At 37.4% G+C, this 20,106-nt stretch overlaps 1 protein-coding gene across 1 annotated transcript in view; it reads right to left on the bottom strand.

Moving 5' to 3' along the window:
* Positions 1 to 20,106, bottom strand: part of DDX10 (DEAD-box helicase 10) — a 190,018-nt gene that overhangs the window by 147,305 nt on the left and 22,607 nt on the right. Inside the window, exons 10-11 of the mRNA XM_054193646.1 lie at positions 11,897 to 11,998; positions 3,849 to 3,936 (exon numbers count right to left, since the gene is read on the bottom strand). Of these exons, the coding sequence (XP_054049621.1) occupies positions 3,849 to 3,936; positions 11,897 to 11,998 (190 nt within the window). The remainder of the gene's footprint in view (positions 1 to 3,848; positions 3,937 to 11,896; positions 11,999 to 20,106) is intronic.

Genomic DNA, 20,106 nt, shown 5'->3' with positions numbered 1-20,106 from the left:
AACTGCAAAGGTTCCAAAGGAGCCCAAATTTGATTCACCCTCCCTCTTTCCAAGCAACAGCAGAGGAACCGTGTCCTATCAAATGAACCATGAAGTTTGTTGAAGCAATTAACCATCAAGAATTTTCTTTTTCCTTTTTTCTTTCTTTCCTTTTTTTTTTGTTTTGTTTTTTTTTTTTTTTAAGCAAAGTAAAAAAGCACCTTGAAGTAAATCAACAAGCTTAGAGGATGCAGTCACTTAGAGCTCATGCCCTCAACACAGTTAACTACATCCTACATGAACTTCTGTGTGTAGCTATGGTGTTTCACTGCAATCTGATCCATTCAGGTAGGGAATTTATTTCTTATAAACATCAAGAATTTGGCAGTTTGCAACAGACAGGCTAGACAGCACAACACCCATGCTTTTCAGAAATCCAGCATTCCATATAAAGATACAAGGTCAGGATTTCTTCCGCATTATTTTTATTGTTTTATTCGTATCGATATGTAATACTATGCAAATGTGCCCCAGCAGTCCATCTGAATGCTCATACTTAAATCTCATTAAGGAGGGACATGTCTATGACAAATCACTTGTCCATACTTCAAGATTTTGAATATATACATAGCTTGTCTGCAAGATGACGCTGCACTGCTATCTATAAATGAAAAATTGCAACAAAAATGGCTTGAAAGAGTAATTAATTGGCAATTAACATAATTTCAAAATGAATTTAAGTTTTTTATCTGCAACATTGACGGACAGCCCATGTTTGATTTCACTTGTGCTATTTTTAAACTTTATCATTATTTTCTTTCGCCTAATTCAGAATTGTCTTTCTCTGCCTTTTAAGAGACCTTAAACAGCCAAAGCCAGAAACAGAGAGCTTTGTTAGTATTTTCATTCAAAATAAGACATTCTAAGTAAAATGATGCTGGCTTCCTACTCTCATCCTCCCCCAACCAGCTGCTCTGTCACTTCTGGTACAAATTGGTGTAACTGCAACTTCCTGTGCCAGTTGCAGATGATCATAACATGTCTCCAGGACATCTGGCCTGTACAATGTCTGGATGAAGCTTATGGTGACATTCCACAAGCTACAAGAAATACTTTGTGCACTACAAAAGCCTGAGATACCTGAACACCAAAAATAGTTTTAAAAGTAGTCCCTTGAATGTTGCTGTAGACATTTTATTCACAAAGCTTCCACTGACTTCCTCAGGCACACTGATTTAAGACTCTTTGTTTGGGAACGTTAGAATGACATTCCTCTGACCCAGTAAGTGTCTCTACTGCAGGCATCCAAGCCAGGTCACGTCACACAGGCTACCTTTGCAGTGCAAAGAAACTACCATTCGTCCATCCCAAAGGGTTTTTAAGGTATCTATGTCAGGATGCATCCTAAAACTGTCTATTCTTCTCTATCAGCTACAAATGAAAGCTCATGCAGACTAGCCGCCTAGGACATCTGAAGTTGGGTGAGATGAACCTCACCTTACGAGTTTAAATACAGAAACTTGCCTGTTTTTATATTCGAGTTCAGACGAAAGGCTACAACTCTTAGTTTATCTTTAAACATTCATAATCCCCTTTTCATTTAATCCTATCATTTGGGTTTACCAGAGTATCTTGAGGTGTCATCAATCCCCATGCTAGCTCAGACAAATAAAAAGTTATTTACACTAATACAGAAATTCTGCGAGTTTTTTCTTGGCTAGAACTTGTATTTCTCAGGCTTTGGCATTTGTGGATTTCTGATTTGGCCTTGTTAGTGCTCTTTGAATTTGACCTATATGTTTGTTTGTGGGGGGTTTTTTTTTTTAGTTTATTTTTTGGGGGTTTTTTGTGGGTTTTTTTTTTTTTTTTTTTTAAAGTGACCTAAAAGATTTTCCTATGTTTCTTCCAGTCATCTCGTCTCCCTGCATCTCAATTTGCACTCCTGATTTTGCATAGTTTGGAAGAAACTTGGTACAACTACAGAATTCATAGGTTCATGATACCTATACCATTTAAAAACAAACAAGCAAACCAACCTCAGAAAACCAAAATATTGCAGTGCTTCAATAACATAAGTAGTAAGCTCTATCCCAAAGAGTTAACAGCCTAAAGATATTACAAAACAAGGGAAGGGTCAGTAAACATGTCTAGTGATGGCAAGAAGAGGCTGCACAATGCCCGGAAATGTTTCACAGGCCATCTACCTTTTATAGCTAGCTCATTCTAGTTCAGGAACCCACCTAGTTATTTTAAGTTTTCCTAACCTTCCCCAAATCTGCTGAAACCTTCGTGAAATTCACATACTGTTCGTGGAGTTTCCCAACGTTAATCAGGGCAGCAAAAAATCTATTCATAGTCCCATTCACACACTTCTCCATTTTCCCTGGAAGAGTTATTCTAAGCTATTTTGCTTCTCATTTAAATTGAAATGAAAGTTAAAATGCATTGGATTTTACCATTGAGAAAGGGCAAACTGTCATATATATTCAGGAGATACAACAATAGAAATTGATTAAGAAAGTGGGCACGTGAGGTGTACATGGTTTCATGTTTCTTACTTTTTAAGCCAAGGAATGAGATTGATACTTTTCAGTAACCTTTTTTATTATTACGATTTCAAAATGTTCTATACCAGGTCCCCAAGAAAAGTCCTCAGGAAGAACTACCAATTTACCTATCCCCTTCAATCAAAAGGGTTACTGAACTGAAAAGGGTACACAGTCCTATTCTCCATCGTGCTACATAATGAGGATACATGATGAAAAGGATATATTTGTACTGATTTTACAGCTTTATGCTTTACAGAATCACAGAATAGTTAAAGTTGAACCTCCGGAGATCATCTAGTCCAGGCCCCTGCTCAAAGCAAGGTCAGGTAAAGCAAGCTGCTCAGGAACACACCAGTTTTTAATAGCCAGCAATGGAGACTGCACAGCCTCTCTGTGTAACCAGTTCCAGTGTTCAAACACCCTCACAATAAAAGATGTTTCTTGGGTTTAAATGAAGTTTTTCGCACATAAATTTGCACCCATTGCCCTCCTCTCCTGCCACTGGGCACCACTTACAACAGCTCCACCTAATTTATATTTCTCTCCTAATACAGGAGAGTACTCAGTCATCTTTGTGGTTCTTCATTAGTCTTGTCTCCAGTAAGCCCATGCCCGTCTTGTACTGGAAGCCCAGAATCAAGCTTTGTGCTCCAGATGTGTCTCACCAGGGCTTAGTAGAGGGCAAGGAAAGGATCACCTCCCTTGACCTGCCAGCAGCAACCTGCCTAATGCCACCCAGAATGCATTTGGCCTTCTTTGCTGCAAAGGCACATCGTTGGCTCGTGTTCAGCCCGTTGTCCACTAGGACAACCTGTTGCCCCAGGCTTTTTTCTGCAAAGTTGCTTTCCAGCCACTTGGTCCCAGCCTGTACTGGTGTATGGGATTACTCCTCCCAAGGTTCAGGACTCAAACAGCTGGGAAAGACTCAAACAAAACAGTAAAAACCCTCAAAAAGCTGAGAAGCAATGACTACTCAGTCAAAAATTACTTGCATACCTGAGACTAAAATAAATATATCCCCATTTATGCCTTAACTTTGGCACAGCAGCGGTAGGTCAGGTGGCTCTTCGGGCAGTAGGGTGATGAGCCCATGTTGAGCCCATGTCAACTCACACAGGCTTTAACAGGCACACTTACCACAATCTTTTAATATGTGATTATTGTTTCTACTGATGCCATCTTTAAAGTTTAAAAATCAGAGTAATTTAGCTGTTCCAAACACTGCTGCTAGGGCACATATAAGTAGGTCAGTTATTCCAACAGCAGTTCTGTTTGACTAGCTTGCCTCAAAAACTATAGTGCAGCAGACAACTGACTTACCCTTTGAGCTTTGTCTTTTAACTCCTGATCTTGAGCTAAGAAAGCTTGCATCCGCTTTTGGATGTCTGTAAGTTTTTCAGGATTAATTCTAATTTAAAAAAAAAAAAAAAGAAGAAAGTTAGCTTTAATTATTAGAACGCGCAAAAATAAGCAGCTATTAAGTTCTCAGGAGTATCTTCACATCTTTTGCATTGCTTTCATTTGCATAAAGCTATTACCACTCTGAACAAGCTTAGAATAGAACCATATTAAGGATGAAGCATACACTCCTCAAATGAATAATACAGAAAAGACAAATGGGAGTTCAGACTTTTTATCCAGAGACAGCTTCCAGTGAAGACGGTAAAACTTCTTCCAAAGCAAAGCCAAAATCAGCAGTAAAGAATTTCTTGAATTTATAAAAATGCTGAGAAAAAGATAGAGAAGCAGCAAAGTGAATTATAGTACTACTTTATACTGAGATAGCAGTTTTTACAAGGAAATTCTCAGCATTTTTGAAAGCTTAAATAAGATCCAATGCCCTGGGAATACTGAAATTTAAGTACTTCTTTCTTACAGCCAGAAGAGCAAAAATAAAGGATATTGAGATTAAACAGATTTAAGAGATCCTCAAGATATTGATCAAGTGAATAAAGAACAGGGACCATGTTATAGAAAATGCAATTAAACCTACTAAGAAGTTATACAAGTCCTCTCCCAGACTCTGGAATTTTACACTTATTCCAGTGACACCTACGTTATTCCAGGTTTATCTGCCCAGATCTTTTCTCATCTACTTCTAGTTTGGATCTGCTAGTGCCACCAAGTGTGTCATACAACCCACCAAACATGGTAGGAGGGTAGCCCTCAAGCAGAGGTCAAGAGATACACAACTACCAGATTTCTTAATCTGGTTCTTGCTGCAGTGGGCCATCTTATCCCATACTGTACAACAAAACGTAGCCTTTGCTGAAGGAAGTCAAGAAAAAAAAAAAAGTCAAAATCGTACTTCTTCACATAGCACTAAGTCAGTCTAAAAACAGGACTCTGATTAAAAAACATTTTATAGTCATTTTTTGTAACAAACTATTATGACTATCAATTATTCGTACTAAAAGTGAAAACAGCAATAAAGCAAGGGGCTGGACAGTATTACCAAAGAATACTTTAATTTATAAAGACATCAAGCTTTATTCCCTCATCATTCCAATTTCTTATCTCTGTCAGATACAGCCAGTGGAAGGCTGTAGTGCACACAAAAGCTATTTAGCTACAGTTTTAGTGAAAGATCAAAAAGCCGAGTTCCAGTTTCAAGCCAGTAAATAATTTACTCTGAAACTGTAAAGACATAAGAGAGAAAAGAAGAGGCGTGAAAAATTCAGTGGGACACAAACTGACCAACAAGTCTTTGAAATGCAATGCAGAATGGAATGTACGCAAGATACCAAACATAGAATAAATAAATAGAAAGAAGGCTCTTCTAGATTTTGTTCTATAAAACAAGATTGAGAAGGTAACAATGAAAATATTTATGAACTAAGGAAAAATGGTAGAACAGCAAAATAAAAGCAGTGGTTTGCTTCGTACTGAATTGTAGCAGCAAGTACGAACACAAAGTATACTACCTCACTGCAGAGGAAAAACAGGAGGAAGAGTGGAAAAGTTGTCTAGATGAAATCAGCATGTTACAGTGACTCAAGAAGAAAGCTTAAAGTAGACCTGAAGACAAGTATAAAAAGAAATGTAAGAAATATAAGCACAAAATGAGATACAAAAAGAGAGGATAGCATGAGTAACAAAAACAAACAATAAAATTAACCTGAACAGCAGTAGTAAGACAGCCCAGAGAGGTATTGGATTGCTATTAAGTTATAGGAAAGCTATTAAAAGATGACCTCAAGGCACTTATATTAGCTAATGTCTTTTTTCCCTTGTCTTCACTCAAAGTGGCAGCTGCAATCAGACAGGGAACAACAGCTACAGCACAGTCCAAGCTCACACCAGAATTGCAAATCACAGGACAACAGGTACTTCGATAAATCAGATGGGTCAAAAGAACTTTGCTCCATAGCAGCTAGAGGGAAAGTCAGACCACTTTGAGTCACAGTTGTACCTTGAGTACTCATCTGAGACAGATAAAAATCTATGGGGACAGGGCAGGTAACCACAGTGCCCATCTTCAAAGGGAGCAAAACAAGAGAAGTTAAACAATTAGCTTTTTTCTTGATACCTAAAAAACAATTTGTAAGCACCTGAAGAAAACAAGCAAACACACAATGGCCAACATAGCTTAGAAGCAAAACATGACTAATCAGTTTGATTATCCTTCACAGCAGCATTAGCAGGCTTTAAGAACAGGAAAGAAACAGCAGATGTCATATTTGATGTCATCAAAGCATCTGGCAGTTGCACATCCTCATAAGAGAGAAACACGGTCTACCAGAAATCTTTAAGCAAATGCAAAACTGGCCTTGGAGCTGCGCTCAAAGAGTATTTGGGCCTGTCACCTACTTTCTGTTGACACTGTTAAACTCAAAATGCATACCAAGTTCCCGTTCTCACTGAGTCCCACTATTACTCGTTATTTTCTATGACTCGATTATTGCAGGAATATAATTCATTACTTAGAGGAAATAATACACCATTGGGGCTCCAAGCATAATGGACAATAATCTTAGACAAGATGCCACAACATTTTGTTGACTGCACATGAATTTTAGTTTGAGTAAAATGTTGAAATTTGCAAGAAAAGGGTTTGAAAAGACAGAAAACAGAAGATATTTTACAGTTAAAAGCACAGCAAGATAATGTGGTGTAAATCTAAGCAATGCCAACCAAGAATATGGTGCGCCAAGCACATTTTGAGGTTATGCGTTTGTTAATGAATGAGCAAATTTGTGACACTGCATATTAAAAAAGAAGTCATAATACTAGATTCTCTCCTCTCCAACACTGTATCATGACAACCACCCACTGTCATCTTCATCTCATGCTGGGATTCCAAAAATAAGAAAGCTAGTCATTGCTAAATTGGATTTTGGTTTTAATGAGTTTGCATGTCTTTTTTTCTTTCCGAACAAATAAAACTCCTTACAATAATTATATACATGTGACTATGTGGAGAGACAAACGTAAATACTAAACACTAAAATGAATTATTGTCATTTATAATGTTGCCTAAACAGCTAAGAACCAGTGAGCTAGAACCAACTATGCAAAGACTAGAAGGGGTTTTTATGACATAGTCTGTCGTTTTAACTTTCTTTGTTACTCTGTGAGTACAAATCTTGCATTTAAGGAGCAGTATAACTTTTTGAAACTATTGTTTTGCCTAGCAGTTGCATAAATGGCCGCACTTGACTGTGCCATGATATAAATACGAACTCAGCTTGCCTCCTCTTATGAACTGATCAGACAGCGCTCTCCAAATTGCCTGGCGGATACGCACTCTGCTTTCCTCTCATTTCCCCTGCTTTTAACACTAGGATACAAGTGCTGTTTAACTACATATTCTCTCTTCCCTTTCCTCTCCAAGGCGTAATTTAAACAAAAAAAACTCAACAACCACCAAAAAAAATGATGCTGCCATGATGTAGCAAAACAATTTCCGTATTCCACCCAGCTTCCAAGCAGCAGCAGGTTTTGCTCTGTGCTCTCACCCTGGTTTCACTGGAAAACCTGGAAGGCTGGAGGGAGGAGGAAGAGCTGGGCCCTCAGGAAGCCTGCTCAGAGATGACACCAGCAGATCACGTACAGGTGCACAACGACGCTGGGTAGCGACACCAATGGACTGTCCTACAGTAACGATGGTAATTGGGACACAGCAAGTTTCAATAGATTCTCCAGTATTAATACTACTGTCATGGGTAAGACATATCCAAGTATTCTCCTCTGTCAGAAAAAACAAGGTATTTTGTGGTTGTTACTGTTGTTTTCCACAAGACCATATTTTTGTCATAATATTAAAGAAAACAATATTACATCATGGGTATCTATGTACTTGCATTTCCCTCAGTAAAATTTTCTAGATGCAAAATTTCTTACGATAACCCCTTAGGAAGCAGTTCTTATCTTGTTACTCAAGAAAATTAGATGGGAAGAAGTAGTCTCAAGGTATTATTAAAACTAATTTCAGTTTACAGCTTGTACCTAAAACTCTGAAATTATAAACTCCTTATAAATATGAACATGATACTTAATACTTTCAGAGTAGCTTTTTTGCCATATTTGAATGCTTTAAAATATGATATTTATTATTGCATATTTTGCATTTTCTCTTGCTCTGTCTGAACAATGACAGAGACGTATTGTTAAAAGCACTACCTGTAAATTTGCAGCTTGTGCTGATTAGAAAGGTATGGTATACTAACAGGCTCTACAGGGAGCTTAGATTTAAAATTGAAAGGTAAGTAAGTAGTCCATACCCTAGCCTTTTGAATAGGTATTCAGGAAAAAAGTTATTCCCCTCTGTCCTTTCAAATTATGGAACTGTTTTAAAAGGTCTGTCTAAATGAAATAAAGACATGTTAAGAGCTGTTTGTAAGTTAGAAAATACAAACCAAGGAAAGTAACAGAAAACTAGTTCTTGCAATCCCTGTGCAAGATAACGGGTTAACGAGAACAGCAAAACAAACACTTTAATTGACAGTGATGTTTTAGAAACAAAAAGCTTTCAGAATGAATTTCAGAAGTTGGAAGAATTAAATTATGTCAGCAGCGAGCAATGCTCATTGCCTTCTAACTCACAAGTTAAATCAATTCTTGAGAATCTTTAATTAGGTGAATATGCACAAACACCAGAAGACTTCAACAGAAGACATGGAACAAGATCCATGGTTTGATGGAACTTCTTCAACAATTTAACAACTGACAAAACACACCAGGGTTGTATTAATTGGGAAGCTAGCTAGAAGTAAACAATCTAAGAAAATTTATAGTTTTTAGGATGAAATTGGTTTGCAATCCACAAATAATTACAAGAATTTTTTTTAAAGATTTTAGTTAGTATCTTAGAAGTATGATGCTAAACCACTTAAGCCTTAACCACACTAGGCAGACAATCCTCAGTAAAAGCACTGCCCTTCATTATGATGTTACAAATACCATGTAAATTTTACAGATTGAAAAACTGGATCTTGGGGCAGGCTGATAAAAATATATTATTAATCAAAAGTCCTGAATTTGCTTATAGTGATTGCAGTTAGGAATGTTACTTAAATGTCTTGGCTTGGGAAAAAAAATGACTTTTTGGGGTGGTGTTAAAAAAAAAAAAAGCAGAGAGTTTTCCATTGATGTAACACCAAATTAGCAAGAATGCGTTAAGAGACAACAGCCATGGATGTCTCTCCAGAGACACATCTAAGTTGCACTATAAATACAATACGCATTTATTGGGGGGGGAGGGGGAGGGGGGAATGAAATATTTGACGACTTAAAATTGAATTGTTATTCTGGTACAAAAATACCAATTTGGATTTGCATGAATAAATACAGGCTAAAGAGGCTTTTTTACCATGTTCTATGATAAGCTGTTCAAACAATTAATTGTATTACTCAAGAAGTTAAAAGCCTAGCTGTCAAAGAAAGGTGAAATATTTGTAATATGCATGAGATCAGACATTTATTTAGTGAATATCAAAATAAATGATCTGAATAACTATCATTTTAAGAAAGAAATGATGAAGTTTGGAAAAAGAGACAATTTGGTTAGGCTGTGGTGGTTATTCAACAGATCCTCTTAAAGCACTATGATGCTTAAAGGAAAAGAAAATATCAGACTTTAATTCAGTTTCCTTACTGATATTATCCACATTCATTTGGGGTTTGGTTTTTTTGTTTGGTTGTTGGGTTTTTGTTGTTGTTGTTGTTGTGTGGGTTTTTTTAAACAGCAACGTGAAAACTTTAGGCATAATTAGATTTTTGGTAGTTGTTTAACTCTATTCTAGTCCTCATTTTTTCTGTTTTAGGAAAAGGTGTCTTATGTTTGAAGCTCACACATTCTACACAGAATTGATACCCACGTTTGACCAGAAAAAGTGCATTTACTTCACTGGCTGTTGTGTACTTGTTTGTTACATAGAAGCAGCATTATGAAGTGCAGTTCACAAGTGCTTCTGAAATGGCATATTCCATACATCAAAAATACTTCAAAAAAATAGAACTAAACCTTAAATCTGGAAAGTGGTATATGCATGTTTCTATTTTCTGCAGAAACGACAGCTTATGCCCAGGTGTGGCGTGTTTGGAGCGATGGCATCCAACTATGGTATCAAAAATGGCAGTCCTCAGGAAACCAAACAGAGTAATCAGCCCAGTGAGGCTGAACACCAGAGTACTCGTAAAAGACTAAGATTCAGTAGGAAATGACAGTATTTTGTGGTTATCCTTCCAAGCTCTTCCTTCTTTCCCCTTCACTATAGCTAATCACACAAGCCTTCCTTTCCATTGGTGAAAGCGAAATAAGAAGTTTGTTACAAGTCACCATCATATCAAATTGCAATCGACCAGGCTATCCTGGCTTACCTTAGTGCATCACGTTATTGAATTTACAATAGAAAAAGCTAATGAAGTGAAAAAGATTCTCATTTAGGAGATTTTAATAACGACAAACCCCAAGGAATGTGTTCACTTTGTTCCTTAACTCAAGTTTTGACATAAAAGTATATGGAAAGTGTAACAAAAAACAGATAACAGTATAAATAGTGTCAATTTCTTACCATCCTTCCTCACACTAGAATTCAAAGAATAAAGTATAGTTAATTTTGAGCAGACCTGAGGGATTAAGCAACAAGGCAATAATAACCACTTAAAGTTTCACCCTACTTTGATTTCTTCTCAAAAACGGTTATTCCACGAACACTTTCTGCATACAGTTAATTACCTTCTTTGCTTAGATATCTGTGTCTTCACATTCAAACCACAGCTCTTCAAAGTAAGAGAGTCCTAGCCCTGCTCATATCCACTTGTACAGAAACTTAACTTTGCACCTGGTCATCCTTCTCTGGATTTCTTCTAGCTCCACTCTACTATTTTTGGCATGGTGTAACCTCAACTACATAAGTATTCAAAATTGAGTCAAGCTCATGCCACATTTTCTGACTTGCTTTCAATTCTTCTTCCACGTTTCCTTCACATTCTGTTTCCTCTTTTGATTTAGCGGAAGACTGACAAGCTCAAAGAACAATGAACACCTTCCTACCTATAGCTGCCAATTAAGAAATTACCACCGATGCTTTTTATTCTTTTACAGTTAGGGTTTTTGTCTTTCCTACGTGTCCGTTACTCTGCACTTAACAGACACTGGAAATATAAGTGCTTTTTTATTTTTACATGGTATCATTACATGCTTCTGCAACTCTTTCGGAGTAATTTCTCTTTTGTACAGATAGCATAGACTTCTATAGGTCTCCATCAGAATACTCTCTCTGGTATCTAAAATGACCATTTAGCCACACCTTTTATTTCCTGTTCTTCAACTAACTGAGTCAGAAAGATCATGGCAAATTGGAGAAACAGTCTAGAACTAAAGAAAAGACAGGTAAGAGAAACAGAAACAATAAGAGGTATATAAACATACAAGGACAGATTAAAGAAATTGTAATTGCTTGATCAGCAAAAGAAAAGAAGAGAAAGAGACAGCATGATAATGTTCACTTACATAGAAAGTAAGAGAATACATAATCTTCCATATATTCTTGGCAAAGGACAAAAGAAGTATTTCACTTAAATTACTTGCAAGGCTTATCAGACACTTGAAGAAAAAAACCTTAATGTCAGGAAGTGTTAAGTATAGATGAGATCACTTTGGGAAGTTGTGAAAATATTCATTGACAAGTTGGACGAGCATCTGATAAGAATGATGCCAATCATGCCTTTGGGAAAGGGGACGGAATAGGTAACCTCTCAAGGTCTTTTCCTTCTACAACACTATCAAAATCAAATTATTTCCCTTGTGTGTCCAGCTCCAGGCAATTCAAGCACTTTACTCCGTCAGGATTGTCATAGACTCATCACACATTATTCCTGTAGAAAGAGGGCTGAATAACAAAGACGAGCCATTAGTCACTTACTTGATTTCACTGACAGGTACCTTCCTCTGTGCCAGCTGTTCCACCATGCCTTTTTCTTCTGAGGGAAGCAATACTAACAAAGCTTCACCACCTTCTTTGTATCTGATTGGAAACACACAAGAGAGGCCTCAAGCAAACATGCAAAAAATACAAGTTTTTGTTGATGTTTTCAATAACCAATGAGAATTCACATTTGCTTCCTTATAAGCAGCCCAAAGAGCAGACAAAAATGCTCACTTTACAAAGGGAAAAGAAAAGACAAACCAGTTAAATGACTTGCCAATAACTCTACTTGAGCTGATTTCAAAACTACACCTACAGCACTAAACATCTGCGACTAAGGGATATATTCAGATCAGTCGATCTTTTATTTCCTAGATTAGAAATATTTCTGTGGTAATCAAATGGCACCTGATCAAAGCTTACAACACTAGAAGATGTGGGCGCTTGCATTCATCCATTACCGACAGGCCAGTATTAACACCTGGTAACTACTAATTCTCTTTTGCACGTTCTGCAAGCGTAAAGGCTAGGAAAGGAAAAGTGCCTTGATCCCAAAGAACGCCTACTTGCATGTTCAATAAAGACTACTTTTCTAACAGGTCACAAAGGCATCACTGAAAGACAAGCATAAAAACAAGAGTTCTTTCATTTATAGAAGCAGGTTTTAGGTGCAAAAGAAAAAATACAATCAAACTGATCCAGTAAGTACACATCTAGTATTCACCCTTCAATGCACTTAACAGATGTAGCAAATGTAGCTGACTTGGTAATTACTCCAGATACATGGTTGGCAGAGAAATAAAAATTCTTTTATTTTATTCTTAGAGCATCTTCATGATCACTTTCTTCTTGTGTAAGGTAACGTCAGTTCCTACTTTTGCCAAATTTAACTGCTTGACGACATTCATGGAGAATAAAAAACACCCATCAGCATTAGTAGACAAACAAGACAATGGGTTTAAGTCATCCTGAGGAAGTAATGTCACAGTTCAACCCCAGCCAGCAACTAGAACCACACAGCCACTCGCTCACACCCTACCCCCTTTTTCCCCTCCCAGAAGGGTGGGGAAAAAAGTTTGGAAAAAAGGAGGGGAAAGGGAGAAAAAAAAAATAAATCTGATGGATTGAGATAAAGACAGTTTAATAGAAACAAGACCAGTAAAGGGATAATAACAACAATAATAATAACAATGACACAGGTCACTTTCACTGCCCGGTGAATTGGCACCATCCAGAGCAGTGATGCTGGATTCCCACCACGGCCAACACCCATTTATATACTGAGCATGACGTCTACAGTATGGAATATTCCATTGGCCATACCATTGTTCTGTCTATGCTTCTATGGGAAGCTAAAAAAAGTCCTTGAATAGTGTAAACATCAGTTAGCAACATCTAAAACCAGCATTCACGATAAAGAAAATTAACTCTTTCCCAGCTGAAAACAGGAGAAGCAGTAACAATGAGTTAGCTTTTCTGCATTATCTAAATCCGTATCTATTGTAACATATATATTATTTCTTTGTTTACATTTACAAACAGTTCTTACGAGTACAGATTGATAGGAAAATCATACAATCATTTAGGTTGGAAAAGACCCTTGGGATCGTCGAGTCCAACCATCGACCCCACTCTACAAAGTTCTCCCCTACACCATATCCCTTAACACCACATCTAAACGAGTCTTAAACACATCCAGGGATGGTGACTCCACCACCTCCCTGGGCAGCCTATTCCAGTGTCTGACCACTCTTTCTGTGAAGAATTTGTTCCTAATGTCCAGCCTAAACCTACCCTGCTGCAGCTTAAAGCCATTCTCTCTTGTTCTATCGCTAATTACCTGTGAGAAGAGACCAGCACCAACCTCTCTACAATGGCCTTTCCAGTAGTTGCAGAGAGTGATGAGGTCTCCCCTCAGCCTCCTCTCCCTCAAACTAAACAGTCCCAGCTCCTTCAATCGCTCCTCGTAAGATTTATTCTCCAGGCCCTTCACCAGCTTCGTTGCCCTCCTCTGCACTCGCTCCAGCACCTCGGTATCTCTCTCATATTGAGGTGCCCAGAGCTGGACACAATACTCAAGGTGTGGCCTCACCAGTGCTGAGTACAGGGGGACAATCACCTCCCTCCTTCTGCTGGTCACACTATTGCTAATACAAGCCAGGATGCCATTGGCTTTCTTGGCCACCTGGACGCACTGCTGGCTCATGTTCAGCTGCTTGTCAATGAGAACCCCCAGGTCCTTTTCTGCCAGGCAGGTCTCCAGCCACGCTTCCCCAAGCCTGTAGCGATGCATGGCGTTGTTGTGGCCCAAGTGCAGGACCCGGCACTTGGCCTTGTTGAAGCTCATACCATTAGCGTTGGCCCATCGGTCCAATCTATCCAAGTCTCTCTGTAGAGCCTCCCTATCCTCATGCAGATCAACACTCCCACTTAACTTGGTGTCATCTGCAAACTTACTCATGATACACTCTATGTCCTTATCAAGATCATCAAAAAATATTGCATAGAGTCCTTCACTATCTAAAAGCCACCAAACTAAATTTCAGAAATATGCCAAAATTGGACAGAATCCAATTTAGAGTGAACCGATAACAGCAATGTGTGGGACAAAGCAAAATGAGTGGTGTGTTACTATGTAGAGCAGCTCTAAGTGACAAGAGATACTCACACAGAAGTCCCTAGGCAGCAGCAGAGTATTAAGTCTATACATAAACTCTATGACTGCAAGTATTCCATTTATTTGAAACAGAAAAAACTCGTATTATTTTTCAAGTGTAATTTTATATCAAATTATTTACTATGTTAACAGGCCTTTGGTTTGGTTCCTACTCCAGTCATATTTGTCTTTTTTTCCTACGCTGGTAAAACTTAAGAATATCTGGTGTGTCTATAAGGAAATTTAACTGTTTCCTCGATCTTTATTCCACTTAGCCTCTTGCCATCCCATAAATCTTCAGCTTCTGTTACTTCTTCATACGTTCTCCTGTTAGGTCTTTACTCCAATTGCATTCACTCTTCTCCATCAAGAAAAGGATTTTATATAAAAGGTATAAACTGTCAGCAGAAGGGTGGGAGATGTTACTAGTTTGTCTTTGGGTCACAGACCCCACAGAACAAGACTATATAACGCATCTTTCCAATAAAAGCTCAGCAATGACAGAAAAAAAAAAAACTCAGTTCAGTTACTGTGGAGAGAAAAGGGAACATAAGTGCTATTTAAGGAAGTATTAGAGTCAAGATTCCTTGGCTTAAGAAAGGTTTTAAGTTGGAGGCCAGAGAGCACAGAAGCACGTTCTCAGGCACGCCAAACCAGAACCGTGGCATTAACTGATAAAAATCATTTCAGACTGAATACAGGGAGCCCACATTTCTCCAAGTGTAAACAGCTATAACTTGGCAAAAACAGTACTGCAGAACTGTTTGAAAACTATAAACACTGTCTGTCACAGCATAGTAAGCAATGCAAGTAGCAACAAAATCTGCAGTTAAAACAGTCTGACAGCTTTTATTACAGCTCTTTGCTTTCATTTGATGAATTTGAAAAATCACAACAAAATGCTCTCGGATGCCTTTTTTTTTTCCCCCCAGTGCTATATACATGATGGGCTTGGGGACTAACATTTAAAGATAATTTTAAAAGGTTTAATAAATGTTTTCATCATGAGATTTTAATCCTTACATTCTAGATTTTGAGATTTGACACGGAAACCAAATTGATACAAGAGGAGAGTCCCTGCCACACAAAAACACTATATAAATTTACTAGTTTTATATGGTTTGGTAAGAGAACCAAAAGACATAGGATATTTGGGTTTTGTCCCAAAAAATACTGCTTTAGGGTTTCGGGTGAGGGAGAGATATTGTATCAAAACTATACTAACTTGATGTTAATCCATTTAATTAGTAGACCTAAAGTGTTCTTAATGCAGAAATATAGGCTTGTAGAACGTTTCTTAAAAAAAGAGCTGGAAAGCAACCCGTATGCTTGGTTTAAGGCAATTCATTATTTTACCAACAGCATATGAGGATTTAAGTTACTGCTGACCAAACATTCCATGGATGTTTGGGTCCTTTATATAATAATTAAGGTTGGGAATGACCTCCTTATATAGACCAAGTGCACCTTGTAAGAAAGCTCTATATATTTTAACGCACCCAAATTCCAGATGATATTTCCACAAAGCGGGTGCATGTCAGACGCTGCCACCGCCTGAACGAGAAATGAAACCCTGGAAAGCCACTGAACCTTAGAGGACTTTGCATTTTATGGCAAAAATCGATGATCACAGTTCCAAGGCAGCTAGTTAGTCATCAAAAGAACTCAGAGCACTGTTGGAAAGAAGGATGAAAATATTCTCTTTTATCTACCCAAGGTTTGTATCAGACAGGAAGACAGAAATAATATTGCTGCCTATACCAGCCTCACCAACTTAGAGAACAACACACAGCTCTGTTGTTCTCTTCAAAACAAATGCTAGAAGAGGAAAGGACTCAGAAGAGTTATGAGAATGATCACATAAAAATAAACAAAGAAGAGACAGAGGTTTCCAAACATCTATTCTTTCTCATCTTTTGGCAACTATTAACAAAAAAAATTTAAAAAGCAACATTAAAAATATTTCTCAGAGCTGATGCCTTCAGAATTACAAAGAGACTGAAAGACGTGTGGGAATTGTTGATGCAGTGTATTCTTTCTCCATACCTATTTTGGAAATATTAATTTTTTTAAATGCCAGTATTTTCAACATACTTGAAGTTAAGGAGGGACAGTCTTTACCCTTTTTTATATTTTAAGTGTGATTTAATTAATTAAAATAGATATTTTTATATTAATGTGATTCTTTGGAGCTAAACATGAAAATGAAATCATTACAGAATTGACAAAGCTGAAGAAAACCAAATGATCTTAAGTACCATCTGGGAAGGTTTGTATCTGTTCAGTGTCCCCAGTGGGTGTTTACGTAAAGAAAGCAAAATGCAAGCTTATTTAAAAAAAAAAAAAAAAAAAAAAAAAAAAAAAAAGGAGTTTTACTTAGGCAGAGTATTATCGCATTTCTCAAAGAAGAAAAGAACAACTTAGTAATATGCTAGTACAAATATTATGATCTTAAAGATAACCTCAAGAAGGGAGGTTGCGGTGGAAAACTTAAGCTTTTAAAAGTGTTTTCTCTGTGTCCTTCATGCTAAAAGCCTCTGTATTGGCAAACTTATGAAAGCATAAGCTACTAAAAACAATAAAGAAAAGAACACTTCTGCTCAAAATTTGTTTCTATAACAATGATAACTAAAACACAGTAGAAAAGAACATCCCTCAGTATGCTAAAGGAATAAAGTTCTCCACTAAAGCCAACAAAAGAACATTCTTTTAGTTTATTTTCACTAGACAGATAAAACCTTTAAACCTACATCGGTGACAAAGCAGCAAAGAGTTAACCTCAGCTGCCGAAATTCTTCAGCATGAGGACTACTGCAGGTAAGAAGACATTAGGAGAAGTTCTCCCCATTCTCGCTGACTGTAGCCCTCAAGCTCCCCATCATCACCAAAACCAAACATCTGTCCTAAAATGCTAATTCACTCTGGTGATTTATTATTCACTAAGCATGCACCTCAACTGTGCCGGAGAAAAGTAAATTAAAAACCTCAAACTAATCAAACTTTCCTGGACCGTGTGGTAATTGATGATATTACTTATCTTGTCATCTCCTCAAGGTGATCAAGAAACCACAGCAGGGACTCATCTTTGCATTGCAATCTTAACAGTCTCTTAGGATACCAGATATAATTAATTCCAGTTCTACAGAAAATTGCATCTTACTTGTAGAAAGTCTTTGGAAAAAAAAAAAAAAAAAAACACCTCTCATACTTCTAGTTCATGTGTCTTGTTTTCTAGAGTCTGTTGGCTTCAGTACTTATCAAAAAGGCAAGTAACTTCTCTGCAACTCAATCTTGACTTACAAGCAAGAAAGCAGTGACAAATCATCATTAGCACTATAAAGCTAAGGGTAGGAACAATATATTAACACTGACTGCAGATGAGAAAAAGGATGTCCGTAATCAAGGGCATGCACCAAAGGCTGGATGAGAAGGAAATGGGATAAATTATTTAGGACAATACAGTACCGGCTAATAAGAAGTAGAGAAAAGTGGTTTAAACGTCAAGGGCACCATTTCCCTAGTAAAGAAACACAAAGACTTGCCAGATAGTTTCATTTCATACCAAAAAAAAAATAAAATAGATTCTGTCATGGTGAGTGAACTATCCTCTTGATTTTAGCTTTTCTATCTTAAACTTCTGCTAAAAAAAAAAATCAGGCTGAGCTAACAGGTGGTATCAAGCATGAAGGAACTAATAGCACCATGACAACTCAGTGAGGACAAGATGAGGAAAAAATGCTTTTCACACAGGCCAAACAGACACTTAATTTTTGCTAATCTTAACCTATCTTAACCTACCCTTGGTCAGATCCAGCCAAAGGCTGCATATACCCCTAGCCAATACTATTAGAAGTAAACAATACTACCATCATCACAAAGGCAATAAATGAAACCGCACCACGGTTATTAATGAATTCCACCTTGCCATGCAGCTAGAGTTGAGCTTCTTCAAACTACGTTCAGAGTCATTTTACATCCTTGCCACGACCATCGTAACATACAATTAAGTCAAATGCACTATATTTTAATTGTCAGTGACATAGGAGTTCATGGTGATACCAGAACAAAATAGGAATCATCTGATTAATGGCCATCATGCACCAGTGTACTGCTCTAGGGCAGACATCCAATAGGAAAAAAAATGATGGAAAAGCCACAGAAAAAGAATTGTAAGGACATCCTGCATGGATGTGCAGACCTTACAGGAAATGTTATACAGGTTGTCTCGAACAGATGTATGGCAACATGTTTCCCTAACATTTGTATTTCATAAGATATAAGTTGATGCCAAATTTCAAGGGAGTTAAAAGCAGTATTTCTGCTTTGTTTGCCAAGAAAAAAATAATCTATTTTAAAACCTGGCAAAAGAGAAAATGGAGATGATGAGATAATCATAAAATTTGGGGGAGGAAGGTTGTGGAGATAAAGATACTTGCATTACAGTTTCCTGAACTAGAATGCTTCCCATTACAGAAAACTCAATATAAAGGAGCTGATAGCATTTTTGAAGATATTTACTACACGTGAACATTCAAGGAAACATAACTATATAATTTTTATACTTTGGAGGCCATACGTCTACTCCAAAAAGTGTGGTTTGTGGGGTTTTTTAATCTGTAACTTAAATAGGACTTTACCAATTTGACTTGATCAAAGATCTAATTTTAGCCTAACTGGGCCAGAATGGACAGTATCAACATATGCTGTCATCTCACCTGTCAAAAGATGTAGAAGGAAGTAAGGTATCACTGCAAAAACTTGTTAGCTTAAATCAAAGCCTATTCCTAAAGAAGTCTTGCATTCCCCCACCAACAAGCCACCTTCAGATACATTAGCCCTGCAGAAACACTGCGCAGTAGACCCCTTCAGAGAAAGGAAATCAGGCATAAAGGAAGCCAAATCAACTTCTCAGCTATCTCTTTCTCACCCAGATCAAATTTGCTAGAGACTTACCAGAAGTAAGCAAAAGACTTGTACTTAAACCATTAAGGTCAGTAAGTTAAGCATTTGGAATAGCATCAAAACCAAGCCCACTAAGTTTGCCTTGTTAGCGTGTGCATAATGATACACTCTAATTACACATTTGCACTCTTCTTCCACTGGACCCTTTGTTCATCATACACGGTCGCCAAACTCTTAATATAAAACTATTTAATAGTTATTTCCACTGTGAAGCCAAATTATTCACTATGTAAGACAATCATTTACTCACTGCTCACTATTCACACCCTTCTCAGAACATAAATACTCTGGAGCACTTGATTTTGCAACAATAATGTACTTTAAACCTCTGTATACAATTTTAGTTTCCATAAAGGATTGAAAACAAGAAAATTCCATCACATGAAATAACTGAGAAGCAAAATTCAAAAAGCAACACAGATTCCTGCTTCTAGAGCAAATATCTACCCCTGTCAAGACAAAGAATATGCCAGTGAAATTACATAGGTATTTGTTAATATACATGCTATTGCAATTGAGACTTGAGGATGAGAAGGAAAAAAACCCTGGCATATGATTCTAGGATTCATCTGTTGTAAGAAGTACTTGA

This window comes from Rissa tridactyla, chromosome 1 (assembly GCF_028500815.1).
Source record: "Rissa tridactyla isolate bRisTri1 chromosome 1, bRisTri1.patW.cur.20221130, whole genome shotgun sequence".
Taxonomy (NCBI): Eukaryota; Metazoa; Chordata; class Aves; order Charadriiformes; family Laridae; genus Rissa; species Rissa tridactyla.
Note: the sequence above shows the minus strand (reverse complement) of the source record. Positions and strands in the feature narration are given on the sequence as shown.